Genomic DNA, 16,891 nt, shown 5'->3' with positions numbered 1-16,891 from the left:
GATACTCGCGTTTTCCTTTTTACGGTAGGCCTGCCGCTTGTTGTGATTCATTTAAAGTAAGCCCCCATAAGTCGTGATAATGTCACAGAAACATTCAAGGGCCATGGGGTCCAGTGTTACTCACTTATTTGTGGTATCCTAGCTAACTTTGGTAAATTGATCGGCTAAGGGGTACAAAGTTCCGCGAGCATGACCCATCGTTTATGGGGTATACCCCCAAAAAACAAGAGGCCTTCAGAAAAGCTAATTGACAACGGATAAGCGGATGACGTGCTCGAATTAATGGGAAAAATGTTATCAGTTGATATTGATTTGATTAACAAATGTCAAAGCTAACATGTTGCGGATAAGATAAATTGTATCTATATGCTCTTCTTTCTTATCGGGAAAGAACTTGAAATTTATAATCAATTATGTTTTGACTGTAAGTTTATTCTTGTTTTTATTTATAAAAAGAATATACACACATTTGGATATGTAATTATCCGATTTATTAATCAAATCTAGGCAATTCTTTAAAGTTTAACTGTGTAAGCCAAATTAGAATGAAATAATGGGTAAATAAAACGCCATCCCTTGCAATTACAATTTTGTTATTCTCTTTATTTTATTTTTCTAAAATAATTTAATATTGTGCAATCGCTGGAACCGCCTGTTAGCCTCTCGCAGAGTAATTTTCTTTGTTTCTGGAATGACAATTCCGAAGAAAATCACTCCAACCAATAGTATTATTCCCACACACAAATAGTAATGGTAAAAGAAATTATCGGAGCCCCGGTTATAGCCAACAATGTTAATGATGTGGACCGTCTGCTCGAAGCCCACAATATATCCCACGAGGAAGGGCTTAACTCTCATGGGAAATGCCTCGCCCAGATAGACGGATGAGCTGCACACGAAGAGTCCGGCAAAGGCCTGGAAAGCTACTCCCAGCTTCCACACTTGGTTCATGTAGTAGGTGAGGAGCACGTTCGCCGGACTTGCGTAGGAGACGGCCATGCAGAGCATCAGGATGGCCATGCAGAGCAGTCCCACGAGCGAGATGAGCTTCCGGCCCATCCTGTCCAAGAATCCCTGGGCGACCAGAGCTCCGAGCAAACGGACCAGTCCCCAAACCGTCACTGGCCAACAGGATATATAGCCCTTGGTCATCAGAGTGCTCGAGATCAGGGATGCGGAAAGGGGTAGGGAAAAGGAAAAGGCGACAAAGCCGCGGTAGAGGAGCAGCTTAATAAAGGGCACCACTGAGCTCCAAAGTTCCTGACAAAAGCTCCTATTCCGACTCTCCGCCACGTAGCGACTGACCTCCTCGAATGACTGGTCCACCGAACTGTTGAAGCTACCCAATAGTTTTTGGTGACATTCGCGGGCCTTCTCCTCCTGGTTGCGACGCAGGTGAAAGATGGGCGACTCAATCGAGAGAGCTGTCATTCCTAGACCGAGAATGGAAAAGACAATTCCTATGATTCCATGAACCTCGTTGACGGATGCTTCCTTGTCATCCACCCACTGCGTGTCGTAAATAACCTAGGGGATTTATTTCCATGTTCTATGAGCTGTAAGATTAACTTCCTCTGTTGAGCATTAACCTGAATTGCGATGCCCAGAGCCAGGCCACACTGCTCCATTGATGCGCTGACCCCGCGATAGTTGTCCGACGCCACCTCAGCGCTGTGGATGAGAAACGGAACAGTGATCAGTCCAATTCCCGCACCGGCCACATAACGCGCGGCCATAAGAAGTCCGTAGTCGAAGGGGGCACAGGTGAAAATAATGGATCCCGTGAGTTGCATCAGACCTCCGAGGACCTACAGGGAAAGCAATAAAAGCTAGCGATCGAAAAGGTGTACTTCTCTATTACATAGAAGGGCAACTTCGGCAGAAAGGTCATGGCCAGCGAGGCGATGGCAGCTCCAGCTAGGACACCTATAAACCAACTGCACTTGAACACCTGAGTGGCGGAGGTGTTCAAGGTCTGATTCCAGCCAGCACTGTGGGCGAAGTCCATGCCGCCATAGACAAAAAGAAAGAACACTGGCAAGCGAAGATAAACGAATGAGTAACTGCTTCAAAACTGGATGAACTTCGTTTTATCCACCCACCAGCACAGGCAACGTTAAGTTGCTTGTTGAAGTGGCGCACGGAACTAGGATTGCCGACAGTTAAATTAACCGTTTGCATCGGTGGCTGCTTCGGAGGTGTTTTACGGATATATCTTCCTTCGCGTTCCTTTGTAGTAAAAGTATTTGGTTGATCGCCATCCGGACCAGCCGTAACATAAGTGATTGTCATTTTCCTTCCTTCCTTGAAAGAATATTCCCTCCTTTCTGTGAAAATAACTTTGTTCGATCCGCACGACTTGATGGACAAGTAAGAACTACACAGAGCTCAAGAAGCAATCGTCGTGTAAGTAATATTACCAAAGAGGGGATTAATGCCATAGTTTTTAAGCTTTTAGATAACGTCTCAGGCCGCTTTTAAGTGGGAAAGTAAGCCTCAATGAGGATCGATAAAACTTTTTTTGTTGTAGGAAATTTACAAAATTGCATTATTTTATTATTTTTACGACACGCTATTAGAGATACAAAAACCAATTCTATTTACCACAAATAGGCACATGGCACATTCATTAGTCATTTCCATGGAAAAACTAAATTAAAGTAGAGTCAGTACTACAGTAATGTTTCGCCCAATAAAAGGGGGTTTTCAAACATAAGCAATATTATTGAACAATCTTTTATTTAGGGAGGCAATTAAAACTGACTATGCTGTCATCATTCCACATTAATTATTTCAAGTAATTTGAATATTTATTTTCGCACTGGACGGTTCTATTTTTGTTTCCACTTATGAGCTGATTACCATATGATTTTATTAACCTATACTAACAAATAAACAAACGAAAACTTGAACAAGTATAATGAGTTTTCCAGTCCGCATCGTAACGTCTAGTAGAAGCTCAGATCATACCACCTCTGGAAGCGGTGGCCAGCCTGTCGCAGCGTCATTCTCTTCGTCTCCGGCAAGGAGACGGCAAAGAAAATCACGCCGAGCAGCATGGTTATGCTCGCGGACAGAAAGTACGGGAAGTAGATGTCCTCACTGGACACAAAGCTTACGCAGGCGATTACGATGACATGGATGAGCTGCTCTATGATGACGATCAGTCCGACCAGAGAAGCTTTGACCCGCATGGGAAAGGCTTCGCCCATGTAGACGGACGAGCTGCAGACAAAGAGTCCGGCGAATGCCTGGAGTGCCATTCCGATATTGCAGGCCTGGACCATGGGTTTCCAGGCGATTATATTGAGCGGGTCGGAATACAAAATTGCCAGGCCCAGCATAAGTCCGGCCATGCAGGCCAGACCCACCAGGGAAACCGCTTTGCGACCCAATGTGTCCAGGAAGCAAAGAGCTACTCCGGTGCCGACCAGACGCAGTGTGATAAACACATACAATGGCCAACCGCTAGAGGAACCCTCTGCCACTGCGGTGCTCGAGATAATCGACATGGTCAGCGGCAGGGAGAAGGAGAACGCGACGAAGCAGCGGAAGAAGAGCAGCTTCAGAAAGGGTCCCACGGAGGCCACCAGCTCCTCGCCCAGGCTCCGGCTGTCGCTCTCCGCCACGTAGAGCCTGGCCTCGTCGAGGGCCTTACTGACGCAATTGGGGCAATTGGCCAGTAGCTTCTCCTGGCACTGGCGCGCCATGGTTTCCTGGTTTCGACGTAGGTAGAAGATCGGTGACTCAACCGACAGGGCAGACAGCCCCAGGCCCAACAAGGAGAGCACAATCCCGATGATGCCGTGTATCAAGTTGGGTTCAGCTCCTACTATCGAAGACCACTCCGTGATGTAGATCACCTGGACTTCGATTCCCAAGGCCAGGGCGCACTGCTCCAGACCGGCGCTCACGCCGCGAAAGTTGGTACCCGCCACCTCGGCGTTGTGGATGAGGAAGGGCACCGTAAGCAGGCCAATGCCCAAGCCGGCCAAGTAGCGGGCGGCCAAACAAGATGCGTAGTCCCCAGGAGCAGCGGTGAAGATAATAGAGCCAGTTAGCTGCAACAAAGCTCCTAGGACCTGCAAAATATGGAATTAGAAAACAACATTAAAAAATTATATTCATGTTTTTTTAAAGAAACTATCTCAGAAAGAACAGAATCTTCATTAATTTGGATGATGTTTATACCATCGCATTTATACATTACATATTTGTAAAACCGAAAGAATTACCAAGAATGATGAAACATAAATCTTAATAATGCAAATACGGATTTTAATTAGTTTTTTTGTCTCATATCTAGGTCTAGTTTTATATCGACCTAAGAAATTAAATGTGTACCCTTACTTACATAGTAGACTTGCTTGGGCAGATATGACATGGTGAGAATGGTGGCAAAAGCTCCAATGATGACACCTATGAACCAACAGTACGAATACTCCGTGAATAAGAAAACGTTGAAGGTGTGATTCCAGCCCAAGCTTGAGGCCAGATCCATTCCGCCATAGACGAGTAAAAAGAAAACTAAAGGGAAAAGCGTTTATAAAGATATTTGCCGTTGCGGTATCCTCATTTTCTCACCTCCACTAACTACACTGTTTCCCTTCTTGACTCGGGAAAAGTATCCATTGTTATTAACGGTAACTGCGGGTTTTGGAGGCTCCGGCGGTCCTACGGTGGCAAGGATGATGGTCTCCTTCTGTGGAACGGGACCTGCCGCCACCGAAGTGGTTTGCATTCCACTCATTCTTTAAAAGTCGAAATGTTTCGTTTGGTAGCTCGTTCGTGAGTGGGGCCCAAAAGAAGCCCACAATCGTGTTTAAATCGGACAAAGGTGGTCCGAACTTGCCGATAATGATAACTAGCTGATAAGCAAATGACATTGTAATCAGTATATAGATACATGTGTCTTCACCAATTCCACTCGATTCGATTTAATTGGGCGCTTGGCCTTGGCTGTGATTCACAATTAGACAACATAAGGGGACTTTTTAGGTGATCGACAACCTCTGGTGGACTAAAAATAGGTTTCATCTAACATTCGATTTATTGTTATACCCTTGCAGAGGGTATTATAATTTTGGTCAAAAGTGTGCAACGCAGTGAAGGAGACATCTCCGACCCTATAAAGTATATATATTCTTGATCAGGATCACCTCCTGAGTTGATATAGCCATGTCCGTCTGTCCGTCTGTCCGTCTGTCCGTCTGTCTGTCCGTCTGTCCGTCTGTCTGTTTCTACGCAAACTAGTCTCTCAGTTTTAAAGCTATCGAATTGAAACTTTGCACACACCCTTCTTTCCTTTGCACGCAGTATATAAGTCGGAACGGCCGGGATCGGCCGACTATATCCTATAGCTGCCATATAACTGATTGATCGGAAATGCCATAACTTTCGTGTTTGTAAAGTTAGGAAGTTGGGATTTTCTATGGGTTTTATATTTGGCCAATCAATCCGACCTACCAAATTTCATAAGGATCGGCCGACTATATCCTATATGTGCCATATAACTGATTGATCGGAAATGCCATAACTTTGGTGTTTGTAAAGTTAGAAAGTTTGGATTTTCTATGGGTTTTATATTTGGCCAATAATCCGACCTACCAAATTTCATAAGGATCGGCCGACTATATCCTATAGCTGCCATATAACTGATTGATCGGAAATGCCATAACTTTGGTGTTTGTAAAGTTAGAAAGTTAAGATTTTCTATGGGTTTTATATTTGGCCAATCAATCCGACCCACCAAATTTCATAAGGATCGGCCGACTATATCCTATAGCTGCCATATAACTGATTGATCGGAAATGCCATAACTTTGGTGTTTGTAAAGTTAGGAAGTTGGGATTTTCTATGGATTTTATTTTTGGCCAATCAATCCGACCTATCAAATTTCATAAGGATCGGCCGACTATATCCTATAGCTGCCATATAACTGAACGATTGGAAATGCCATAACTTTGTTGTTGTTAAAGTTAGGAAGTTCGGATTTTTTATGAGTATTAAGAATGCATCATATGAATAATTTTGGAGAATATAATTTACAGAGTATTCTGCAAGGGTATATCAACTTCGGCTCCGCCCGAAGTTAGCTTTCCTTTCTTGTTTTTAAACTATCTTTAAAAACGTTGTTTACCTAATAAGGTCATTAGTTTTGTTTATTATACCCTTGCAGAGGGTATTATAATTTCAGTCAAAAGTTTGCAACGCAGTGAAGGAGACATTTCCGACCCTATAAAGTATATATATTCTTGATCAGCATCACCAGGAGAGTCGATCAAGCCATGTCCGTCTGTCCGTCCGTCTGTCCGTCCGTCCGTTTCTACGCAAACTAGTCCCTCAGTTTTAAAGCTATCTGCTTGAAACTTTCCCAAAAGTTGTCTTTCTATTGCAGGTAGTATATAAGTCGGAACGAGCCGGATCGGGCTACTATATCATATAGCTGCCATATAACTGAACGATCGGAAATGCCATAACTTTGGTGTTTTTCAAGTTAGCAAGTTAGGAAGTTCTATGGGTTTTATTTTTGGCTAATCAGTCTGACTTACCAAATTTCATAAGGATCGGCCGACTATATCCTATAGCTGCCATATAACTGAACGATTGGAAATGACATAACTTTGGTGTTTTTAAAGGAAGTTGGGATTTTTTATGAGTATTAAGAATGCATCATATAAATAATTTTGGAGAATATAATTTACAGAATATTCTGCAAGGGTATATCAACTTCGGCTCCGCCCGAAGTTAGCTTTCCTTTCTTGTTATACCCGTTACTCGTAGAGTAAAAGGGTATATTGTATTCGTGCAAAAGTATGTAACAGCTAGAAGGAAGCGTTTCCGACCCTATAAAGTATATATATTCTTGTTCAGGATCACTAGCCGAGTCGATCTAGCCATGTCCGTCTGTCCGTCTGTCTGTCCGTCTGTCTGTCTGTCTGTCTGTCTGTCCGTATGAACGCTGAGATCTCGGAAACTATAAAAGCTAGAAGATTGGCATTTTGCATGTAGATTTTAGGAGTTCCTACGCAGCGCAAGTTTGTTTCAAAAAGGTGCCACGCCCCCTTTAACGCCCACAATCGCTTATATACGATTTTAAAAATTTAAATATTTCGGAAAAGTAAAAATGCAGTTTTATTGTGTTTATCAATACCTATCGAAATGTAGAAGAAATTTTTCAAATCGGACCATTCGTTAAAAAGTTATACGTGATCAAAGTTTCTATCTCCATCTCCCTCGCACTCCCTTTACCTGAGTAACGGGTATCTGATAGTCGGGGCACCCGACTATAGCGTTCTCTCTTGTTTTTTAGTTTAAAACGTGTTGTTTTTTCGTTAAAGCCTTAAATCGAATTTTCACAAAAAAAGTAATAGACTACATTTTGAACTTACATTTACAATTCAAACTTTCTTAACACTATTTGGATTAAGAATAGGGAGTATAAATGCAAGTACAATGTCTTCATTTCTCGAATTTTTTTTGGTGTTATACGATGTTTTTTAACTGCTAAAGATAACTTAAGTATTGTTTCTTTCTGAAGTACTAATAAGGTAAGGTAGTAGTGGTAGTTGTACAAGGTCTTAAATTAAGACCCTGCTTAGACACTTTCCAAACTATGTATCTATTGTCTGGGTGGACGCAGCCAAGTAATGCGTGACGACTCCCCAGCGTCTGTCTAGCGTCTTCATTATGTTTGGCAGGAAAATTCAAGAGAGCAAGACAGCGACAAACTCATCGAGCTCATAATCATAATCATCCCAGAGGCGAACCACACTCGAGTGTTTGCTTGACTTGTCTCGAATTGCGTAATGTCTGCACTGACATTGCCATTTCCATCCACACCATCCACACTCCACTTCAATCCGGCCAGCCCAGCATCTTTGCGAGCCAATCTATCTTGTTGCGCCTCAAACTGTCAAATTGCGCCACATGTCCATGGGATCTGGAGGGGAAGTGGAGTGGTGGGAACTGGGGAGGCAGACTGTTACTTGTTCCTTGTCATTTGACGCTGCTCGACAAATTAGCCAAACGCGACGCCATCGCAGCTCCAGATTCAGCCACATCAGCAGTGCCATCTCCATTTCGTTTCGAGGGATTCAAGTACATTTTAATGAGTTTATGCACAAAGTTGTCTAATGGCGTACAAATTATGAGCGCCAACATGTGGCTACGGATATGGGCATGGCTGTAGATGGAGATAGATCTGGAGTGGCACATGGCTCGTGAGCACTTTGCATAAATTTCTGTAGTACTGCCTTCGGGAGAAACGCGGCGACGTCTGCCAGCCCACTAATGGAGTCTAATTACTCTGGCCGTCAGCCCGACGCGAATCTCTTGGCTAATAAAAACGTATTAAGACAGCGCACAGACATTTTCCAACTGTCGTTTATTCATCGGCTTCTCCGCTTTTCCAAATGGGACAAATAGGAATCGTCATGTGACCATCAAGTGAGTGCTTCTCCTCCGCTCTGCGGTCCCTCAAGCAGTCTTTGCCTCTGCCTCTGGGCCAGGCGGCTCTTGACGGACATCTCCAGGCTCTTCTGGCTGAACTTCACCACCAGCATGAAGTAGACGCACTTTAGCGAGAGGAACAGCACCCGCTTCCAGTTGAGGTAGGTCCGCGGCCAGGTCGAGGATGTAGGCATTTTACTGATCTTCGGATTTTTAATTTAATTTTGGGAACACGAAAGAGGACGAAAAAGTGACACTAAACTCAGTTTTTTTTTTGTATTTTCTTGTTACCACAAATTCTTTATCCTCAAATTATTCAAAATTAACAGAAATGTCATTAATTACAGTTGAGATATTTTAAGTATTCGTCAAGACCGATTTTATATCTTTTATACAATAAGAATATTAAATATACAAAAAAGTAACAATTAATTTTATGTTTCCGCCCGGGATTGAACCGGGGGCCTTCCGCGTGTTAGGCGGATGTGATAACCACTACACCACGGAAACACGTGTTGGGGTGGTTTAAACGCTTTCTATTTTTTTAAGTTTTTGAAAGATTAAAAAAAAGGATAACAAATGGAAGTCAAACATAGCTATCATTTTTAAAAATAAAATTAATTTTGTATTTATCAGAAATAAATTTGGAAGTTTTAATGTAACCACTAATTTACTTCGCTTATGTTTATTTAAATTATGAAGTTAAGCTTTCCCAAGAACAATTTGGTTTAGTCAAAATGTAATATAAATTCTTCTTTTTATACCCTTGCAGAGGGTATTATAATTTTGGTCAGAAGTTTGTAACGCAGTGAAGGAGACGTTTCCGACCCCATAAAGTATATATATTCTTGATCAGGATCAATAGGGGAGTCGATATAGCCATGTCCGTCTGTCCGTCTGTCCGTCTGTCCGTCTGTCCGTCTGTTTCAATACCGTTTGCGAGCTCAGTTTAAAAGCTAGCGATCTGAAACTTTCACAATCGTCCTAAAACATGTGTACGCAGATCAAGTTTGAAAATCGCCCCGATCGGACGTCTATATCCTATAGCTCCCATAGGAACAATTGGATATATCTTGCAAGAATTTATGATATTTCGCGCAGTGTAAAAGCTATTGACATTAATCTTTACAAATCGTATTTTTTTATGCATACCTTAATCAGGGTAAAAGCGCGTGGCGATCGGACGTCTATACCCTATAGCTCCCATAGGAACAATAGGGTAAAATCGGTTAAAATTTAATGATTTTTAGGATATTTCGCGCAGTGTAAAAGCTATTGACATAAATCTTTCCAAATCTTATTTTTTTATGCGTACCTTGATCAGGGTAAAAGCGCGTGACGATCGGACGTCTATATCCTATAGCTCCCATAGGAACAATAGGGTAAAATCGGTCCAAATTTGATGTTTTTCAGAATATTTCGCGATGTGTAAAAGCTATTGCTGTACATTTTTTCAAATCGTATTTTTTTATGCATTCCTTCATCAAGGTAAAAGCGCGTGCTGATCGGACGTCTATATCCTATAGCTCCCATAGGAACAATACGGTGAAATCGGTCAAAATTTCATGTTTTTTAGAATATTTCGCGCAGTGTATAAGCTATTGACATACATTTTTCCAAGTCTTATTTATTTACGCATACCTTGATCAGGGTAAAAGCGCTTGCCGATCGGACGTCTATATCCTATAGCTCCCATAGGAACAATAGGGTGAAATCGGTCCAAATTTGATGATTATCAGAATATTTCGCGCAGTGTGTAAGCTACTAACATAACATTTTCCAATTCTTATTTATTTACGCATATCTTGATTAGGGTAAAAGCGCTTGCCGCTCGGAAGTCTATATCTTAAAGGAGATAGGAAAAATTGTTAAATTCTGCGAAAGTATCCCTTTTGTATATGACATTTTTGCAGTATAAAAGCAATTGACTTGAAACGATGCAAATCTAGTTTACTTATGTATACCTTATTCCTTTCGCTACTTTTTCACTTTTAGCAATTTCGTCAAAGTCTGCAAGGGTATTAAAACTTCGGCTTGCCGAAGTTAGCTTCCGTCCTCGTTATAAATATAGTGCTGCAAAAAAGTGATTTTGCCGAAACCCGGGATTGAACCGGGGACCTTTAGATCTTCAGTCTAACGCTCTCCCAACTGAGCTATTTCGGCTTTTGATAAAGCGCACTTTGATGACTTTCATAAAATGCATGGGGTGAATAAAAATAAAAAAATAATATTTTCAAAAAAATAATATTTCCTATTCTTGTTTCCGCCCGGGATTGAACCGGGGGCCTTCCGCGTGTTAGGCGGATGTGATAACCACTACACCACGGAAACACATGGTGGGGTGGCTCCAAAGTTTCCAAATTTCAAAGTTAATAGGAAAACTGTTTAGATTTTCTTTAAAAAGGATAACGGCTGCCAAACCTTTGTATTTAACAAAAAGAGATATCGAGTAGAGGGTGTTTGAACTATGGAATTTCGTGTCAGAAGTTGTAATTATTAATTTAATTCAATTACATTTAAAAATTATAATAATACATTTAAAATGATTTAAATATTTTGATAAACAACATTTCATTGTGTAAGCTAATAGCGTTTAATTCTATGAATATTTATAATACTTATCACTAACAATACAACATATGTTGTTTGGTTAGTGTACATCTGTAGTATTTACAAATAAAATATCGCAAAAAATGATGATATTGCCGAAACCCGGGATTGAACCGGGGACCTTTAGATCTTCAGTCTAACGCTCTCCCAACTGAGCTATTTCGGCTGTTGATTCCATGGCGTCTTACTAGTGATTACGAGTATCTGGCGTCTATATATAAATCTCCTTGCTTAGAGCGTAACCGCATTTAGCTACTTAGTAATGTGTCCTCTATTTCCAAAGCGCATTTAGAAAGACACAAAAACCAATCTGTAAATTTTACTTTGCACTTTTCGCCTTTCACAATTTCTGACAGTTGCAAAAATGTTTGTTGACACTTGCGTGTCTTATAAGTCAACATCAATTTCACAAAGACTTGTTGCAGCTGCTAGTTTTCACTGGCGGAAATATCTTTTTATAGGTGAGATGAAAAACAACAATTTTGTTGGTATGCACAGCCGTGTAATTATTACCCTAACATCTTTCCGAATTTCAAATTTTATAACGTTCGGGTATATCAAAAAGAGTATAATATCACATTTTAATACTGCAGCGATGGCAACGAGGCGTACATGACATATGGCAAGGTTACATTAATTTTCGTTGATGAATTTTGGCAAACTTTCAGAATTTATATTTCGAATTTAAAGGAATTCTGTGAGAAAGCAATAAACTAACAAAGCTTTCCAGCAGGCATGTATGTACATATATAATTTGTTCTTGTAAACAGAAACAAAATTTGCGAGAAAAGTATTTTAAATTTAATTATTATTACTTGGAGTGTGAATTTTCGGAGAAGGAATGTTCTCTGGTGTTTGATTAGAAATGATCGCAGTGTGAACAGAAATAATTTCTTCAATCAAACAACCCCTGATGCATTCCTCGTCCTCTTTCTTTGTCTGCAACCTGATTAATTCCGTCGAAATCGAAATCCGTTCTCAGCGGACTCGTGTCTCCGCAAGCATACAACCTGATCCAATGTATATATATACATATATATCTACATATATAAGGTGGAGCACCTTCCAGCTTGAGCCTTCGAGAGTGTGCAACTAATGCGGCTTCCGTTTGACGCCCGGCGCTGAAAGCTGAGCCCCAGTTGAAGTCCACTGAGTCAGCCGTCGTCTTCATCATCGCTCGCTTCTATCCTGCTTTTTTTTATGATTCACATTCTTGAAAGACGATTCTCTGAAAGCGAATCCGAGCCAGACCAGAGCCTTGCCCCACGCCCTCGACCCGCCCAGTTGTCGGTTATGATTTATCGCCTGCCCACAGCCCTCATATTTTGAGTGTTTTTGACCACTGTCCATTTGGTCCAAGGTGAGCGGCTTTTTCCTTCCCCGCAGTATTATTATTTTAATTATTCGCCGTTTGTGTGTCATCAGCTCCGAATTGGCTGGTGGCCTGGAGGCCTTTCTGCAGCAACTATTTGCGGATTGAATCCCGAGCAGCGGTGACGACAAGACAGCATTCTTCTGATATGTCAAGAGAATGTTTAACATTTTCGCTAGAATTTCTATTTTCGGTGCGACTCGGTTTGGGGCCAGACCTTGACGGCAATGATATCTGGGAAGATTAAAACAATTGTGAGCGGGAGGGGCGAAGCTTTTATTGTTTGTTTAATTTGCACAAATTCTAAAGAGGGGCGGGGAATAGTTTTTGGGGAAATTCGGTATGTGTGGGTCTATGAACTGATAATAAACTTTCGCGATAAGAAAGGCAAATTATGTATAATTGTCTTGGGCAAAGTAGCTAAAATCGATTTCCAAGAAAATTAAAGCACATTGGGGAAAACAGAGTACTTCTGCGTTCAGGCCACCCGCAAGGGTATCTGTTATATGCAAATGTCAGGCAACAATTTTCTTTCGCAGAGCCCTAAAAAACTACCACAGACCGAGACCAATTCGGTAGGGTGAAGTGGAGGACACTTTTTGCTGCCGTTAGCTGACTTTTTGCCGGCAGTGTGTGTTGCAGTGGAAAATGGCTAAGTGGGTCACAATTTGATTTGATTTGTTTATGCCACAACAACAGGAGTTGCTTTAGTCCGGTGCACCTTCAAAATTATTTATGATGGGGCAGGACGTTGTGTGACAGCTTTAATAGACCAATTGTAGGATATTTTTTCTACCAGCAATGTTCCTAATAATGCTAGATATAACTTGGTTTGTTCAATTGCTTTTAAGTTTTAACCTTTGCAAGCAATTTGGAATTGCTGAAGCCGAGTGGTTCAGGCCTTCTGACCATAACTTGTAATTGAGTTAATTGCATAAATTCTGGTTTTTATGAGTTTTTGCCAGCAGCTGCAAAATAAATTACTGAGAAGTGTGTAAAACAAATTGCAAGAGATTCCATTACAAAATAACCGCGGACATATGCTTGCATAAAATACAAATTTGGCTGCTACTTTATTAAAAAGGAATAAATATTCATTTGGTAATGCGGCGCGGCGATCGAGTCAATTGAAACCTTTAAAACGGAGCCCCTCCCAGGCCATTGCCCTCTTGGCAGTGAACCACGTGAATCTCGACACTTGGCTGGTCGCTCTCCCTGTTATAATTCTGACAAAATGACAGCAGACACGCTAAAAACAGAAAGATTTATTTGCAGCCATTTCGCATACAATTTGTTGCCATTGAATTTTATTATTGTGATGGCGGAACACAATTTAAATATGTTCCGCTACAAACACTCACTCACGACGGTTTTTTATTCCCATTAACAAATCGTTCACAACCCACTCCGATCCGCTGGGATCTTTCGCATATTCTGTTTATTTTTTCGGCTTCCTCGTCTAACACTTGTCGTCTGACCGACTTCGGAACGTGCCTCAAAGTCTCTCACATTGTGCTCTTTTTTCGCACATTGTCTCGTCTTCCTCGAGTTTTGTATTCATTCGAGACAGTGTTATTTTAATGTATTATTTCATAATTCTCTGACCGAGGAGGAAATTAAAATGCTGAGTGATCAGGGCGGAAAGCAGCACTTCATCCATTTGGAATAATAAACTCCTCGACTTTTCCAGTTGATTCCTCTTAATGCATGTTTTATAAATGCCCCCAAAACACTCTAAAGTGTCAGGCTGAAGTAAGCTTAAATATTTCAAGTCCATTACAAAACTGTCACAACATGTTTGGGTTTTCTGAGTTGAGTGAGCCAAACGCAAATTGGCTTACCACAGGTCGACCCCTGCCACGCCCCCCAAGTGACACTTGCCACATGTTCTTTAGCCAACTTGGTTCCGAAAATAGAGTGTGGGCGTGTTTCGGTTTAGCTTTTGGGGTCCCATTAAATATGCATAAATCGAACTGGAAAAGCCGCCAACCGCAAGTAACGAAGACGCTGCACTCTGATACTCTGATACTCGGATGCGAGTGGGAGTTGGAGCTGCATTCGCCACAGCCGAGCATGGGTTAGCTTTTAAATAGTTAGTTAAGCGTTAAATTGACTCGGCGAAGGCATCAACTGGTCACATGTCAGACCCAATCCCTAGTCGCCTGGCTGCCTTGTTAATTGCATAATTAAGCGCAAAGTTGGACTTGGCAGGGGCTCTCAGCCTACGCAGCCGGTGCTCCACATTTGCAGACCCGGGTCTCCGGACTCCACGCTCCACGCTTCGGACTCCCTGCTCCCCGACTTTGGCCCACTTGAGTCGTTGACATGGCGGCTAATGAGTCCGATCCGCAGCAGAACTGTCAGGAACTCGGCAACGCCATGCGATCCAGCACTGATAACGCGGAATTTATAATTTGTGCCTGGCCGTCAGATTAGTCAACATCACTGTCTTTGCATATTCATAAGACTCGGGAGCCTGCATCTACTGTATCCGCACTCTCGACTGGACTTCGACTCCTAGCTAACTCAGATATATATATACACTTAATTGAATGCTTCCCCGTCCTATCTGGAAAGATATCTGCCGGCTTTCCCTTTTCTGCTCAGTCTGGTTTTCCTGTTCAACTTCTGTATCTGCTGTGTAATCATTTTGTTCGCTGGATAAGAAACATCACACCATTTGATATGCAATTGGATTGTCACGTCTTAGCGAGACTTGAGAATTAATTAATTTTATTGCACTCGACTTGCCGAGTCACAACTTTAAAAATCTGGCGTAGTATAAATGCAAATTGGGTGTCAATTTACAACATTTCATCACCATTAGGTAATCAACAAAAAAAACATACGACTATTTATCCGCTAATTTCGACTTTTTTTATAAACCACAAAATCCTTATTTTTTAATCTATACGAGTTATGTTATCTTATCATAAGTAAACAATTAAATTAGTTTTAATTTTGTTTGCCATGTGTTCTGTTCTTAGTTATAACTTATAACTCACCATCACAGACGACATAAATATATTTTAAAAGTTAAGAACAGACTTTAAAAAACTGAAAAGCGAAAACTATGTAACCTTTGAGGAAAAATGTAAAATGTGGGTAATAAAATTTTATGATCACCTAGCAACAGGCACGATTTTAGTCTCAAGATGCCGGGCATCGAGGCAGGGAGAGTTGATGAAGTGGCAGAGTCTGAGGAATCGGGGGGCAAAGCAGAAGGACACAAAACCAAAGTCATGAAATTCATGAATGAATCAGGAAATCGTGTTGGCTTTCATCCTCCCTGCAAGCCGCCAATCTCTTGGCTCCTTCGGCTGAGTTTGGTGAGACAAGTTTGCTGGTGTTGCCAAGTTGGGAACACGTTCACTGTGGTCCAGGCCGGCTGGCCGCCCGCTCCCTGCCCCTGCCGCTGCCCCTGCCTCCTACTCCAAACCCCGATGCCATCTGAGCATGCGTGACGTCTGTCAGAAGGCGACAGGAAGATGCCGCACAAAAAGAGCCAGAATCGGGCTTTTTGGTCGGGTCTGTTCGCCAAGAAACATGTTTCCTTTTATAGGGCCGGGGCTGTTGGGTCATGCCTGGCCCAAACTTGTTCCCAGTCGGGCTCTCGGTTTGGTCTTGGGGCTGCAGTTGGTCCAGCCATCAAACCATCCGAAAACAGCCTTGGAGAGAAACAAGGAAGTTTCGTCAGTCAAGTGGCTGAGGGTTTCCAGCTGCTTTCACAATGGATGCACTTCAGTTGGCTTTCCTTCTTTTTATTCTGCTCAATTGCTACGGCAATTCTGCTACATTTCGATTGCGATTGGAGAGGGAAGAACGTAGCATAATTGAGCATAAATAAATAAAAATGCCTGGCAAAATATTGCATTTGCGATTGCAAGGCGCAAGAGTGGGAGGCTTTCTCTATTGTGCCGCGTTCAAGTGGCTCATTGAGTTGGCTCCTAGCCATCCATCCATCCACCCAGCATCCATATACCAATTCATCTTGCATCCACCGCCGGATGTTGGGCATCTCCATCTATCAGCTATTTCTGCTGCAACCTGAATCGTCTCGTTGCTGCCAGTTTTTTTATTTTTGCCATTATTTGTGTTGCATATTTAACTACAGTTTTTGTCTGGGCATGTCAAATTCAAACTCCACTCCCAAAACTTTTTGCAGGAAGTTATTGCGGTTATGCAACAGTTGAACTGTGACTGGGTTTGTATTGGGAAATTGCAGACTGGGCAGGGCAGCTTGGGATTTAAGAGCAGAGTTTGGATAAAAAGCCATATAAACTTAGTGAATTATTTAAATGTATTGAAGTTATTTAGAGAAGAGCAGTAATGCACTTTAATGCTTAAGAAGCGCAGAGAGCACTTACTTTAACCATTTCCAGAGAGCCCACAATACATTTTAAAGTTCAACCTCGTAAGCTGAGATGCGCTCGAAGAGCGATCACACTTCTTTTGTTG

The 16,891-nt window shown here is 41.9% G+C and overlaps 4 protein-coding genes and 4 non-coding genes across 8 annotated transcripts in view; 1 reads left to right on the top strand and 7 right to left on the bottom strand.

Annotated features, from left to right (window-relative positions):
• LOC108052521 (extracellular sulfatase SULF-1 homolog) overlaps positions 1-16,891 on the top strand; it is a 34,193-nt gene that overhangs the window by 11,842 nt on the left and 5,460 nt on the right. The gene's annotated exons all lie outside the window — the stretch shown is intronic.
• LOC108052523 (probable polyol transporter 6) lies at positions 577-2,403 on the bottom strand. Its single transcript, XM_017134927.2, has 4 exons — positions 2,103-2,403; positions 1,862-2,034; positions 1,590-1,808; positions 577-1,527 (listed from the first exon to the last, which is right to left on the bottom strand). Exons 1-4 carry the CDS (start codon positions 2,290-2,292, stop codon positions 616-618), a joined length of 1,494 nt encoding a protein of 497 aa, XP_016990416.2. The 5' UTR covers positions 2,293-2,403; the 3' UTR covers positions 577-615.
• Positions 2,597-4,847, bottom strand: LOC108052524 (major facilitator-type transporter ecdD). The gene is made up of 3 exons (XM_017134928.2): positions 4,585-4,847; positions 4,355-4,527; positions 2,597-4,082 (listed from the first exon to the last, which is right to left on the bottom strand). Exons 1-3 carry the CDS (start codon positions 4,748-4,750, stop codon positions 2,949-2,951), a joined length of 1,473 nt encoding a protein of 490 aa, XP_016990417.2. The 5' UTR covers positions 4,751-4,847; the 3' UTR covers positions 2,597-2,948.
• LOC108052525 lies at positions 8,407-8,706 on the bottom strand. Its single transcript, XM_017134929.2, has one exon. It carries the CDS (start codon positions 8,643-8,645, stop codon positions 8,445-8,447), a length of 201 nt encoding a protein of 66 aa, XP_016990418.2. The 5' UTR covers positions 8,646-8,706; the 3' UTR covers positions 8,407-8,444.
• Trnav-aac lies at positions 8,889-8,961 on the bottom strand. The gene has a single exon. It is a non-coding gene; the product is annotated as a tRNA-Val (tRNA).
• Trnaf-gaa lies at positions 10,542-10,614 on the bottom strand. Its single transcript has one exon. It is a non-coding gene; the product is annotated as a tRNA-Phe (tRNA).
• Positions 10,710-10,782, bottom strand: Trnav-aac. Its single transcript has one exon. It is a non-coding gene; the product is annotated as a tRNA-Val (tRNA).
• On the bottom strand, positions 11,155-11,227 carry Trnaf-gaa. The gene has a single exon. It is a non-coding gene; the product is annotated as a tRNA-Phe (tRNA).

Source organism: Drosophila rhopaloa, unplaced genomic scaffold (genome assembly GCF_018152115.1).
Source record: "Drosophila rhopaloa isolate 14029-0021.01 unplaced genomic scaffold, ASM1815211v1 contig_155, whole genome shotgun sequence".
NCBI classification, from domain to species: domain Eukaryota; kingdom Metazoa; phylum Arthropoda; class Insecta; order Diptera; family Drosophilidae; genus Drosophila; species Drosophila rhopaloa.
This window is presented reverse-complemented; position numbering and strand designations above follow the sequence as displayed.

Bases quoted from the DNA above. Each gene is read 5' to 3' on its own strand.
- LOC108052523 (XM_017134927.2), bottom strand. From the start codon at position 2,292: ATGACAATCACTTATGTTACGGCTGGTCCGGATGGCGATCAACCAAAT. The intron at 2,035-2,102 runs GTGGGTGGATAA...TTCGCTTGCCAG, and splicing joins ACTTAACGTTGCCTGTGCTG to TGTTCTTTCTTTTTGTCTAT. The intron at 1,809-1,861 runs GTAATAGAGAAG...CTTTCCCTGTAG, and splicing joins TGCCGAAGTTGCCCTTCTAT to GTCCTCGGAGGTCTGATGCA.
- LOC108052525 (XM_017134929.2), bottom strand. From the start codon at position 8,645: ATGCCTACATCCTCGACCTGGCCGCGGACCTACCTCAACTGGAAGCGG.
- LOC108052524 (XM_017134928.2), bottom strand. From the start codon at position 4,750: ATGAGTGGAATGCAAACCACTTCGGTGGCGGCAGGTCCCGTTCCACAG. The intron at 4,528-4,584 runs GTGAGAAAATGA...TTTTCCCTTTAG, and splicing joins AAACAGTGTAGTTAGTGGAG to TTTTCTTTTTACTCGTCTAT. The intron at 4,083-4,354 runs GTAAGTAAGGGT...CATATTTTGCAG, and splicing joins TGCCCAAGCAAGTCTACTAT to GTCCTAGGAGCTTTGTTGCA.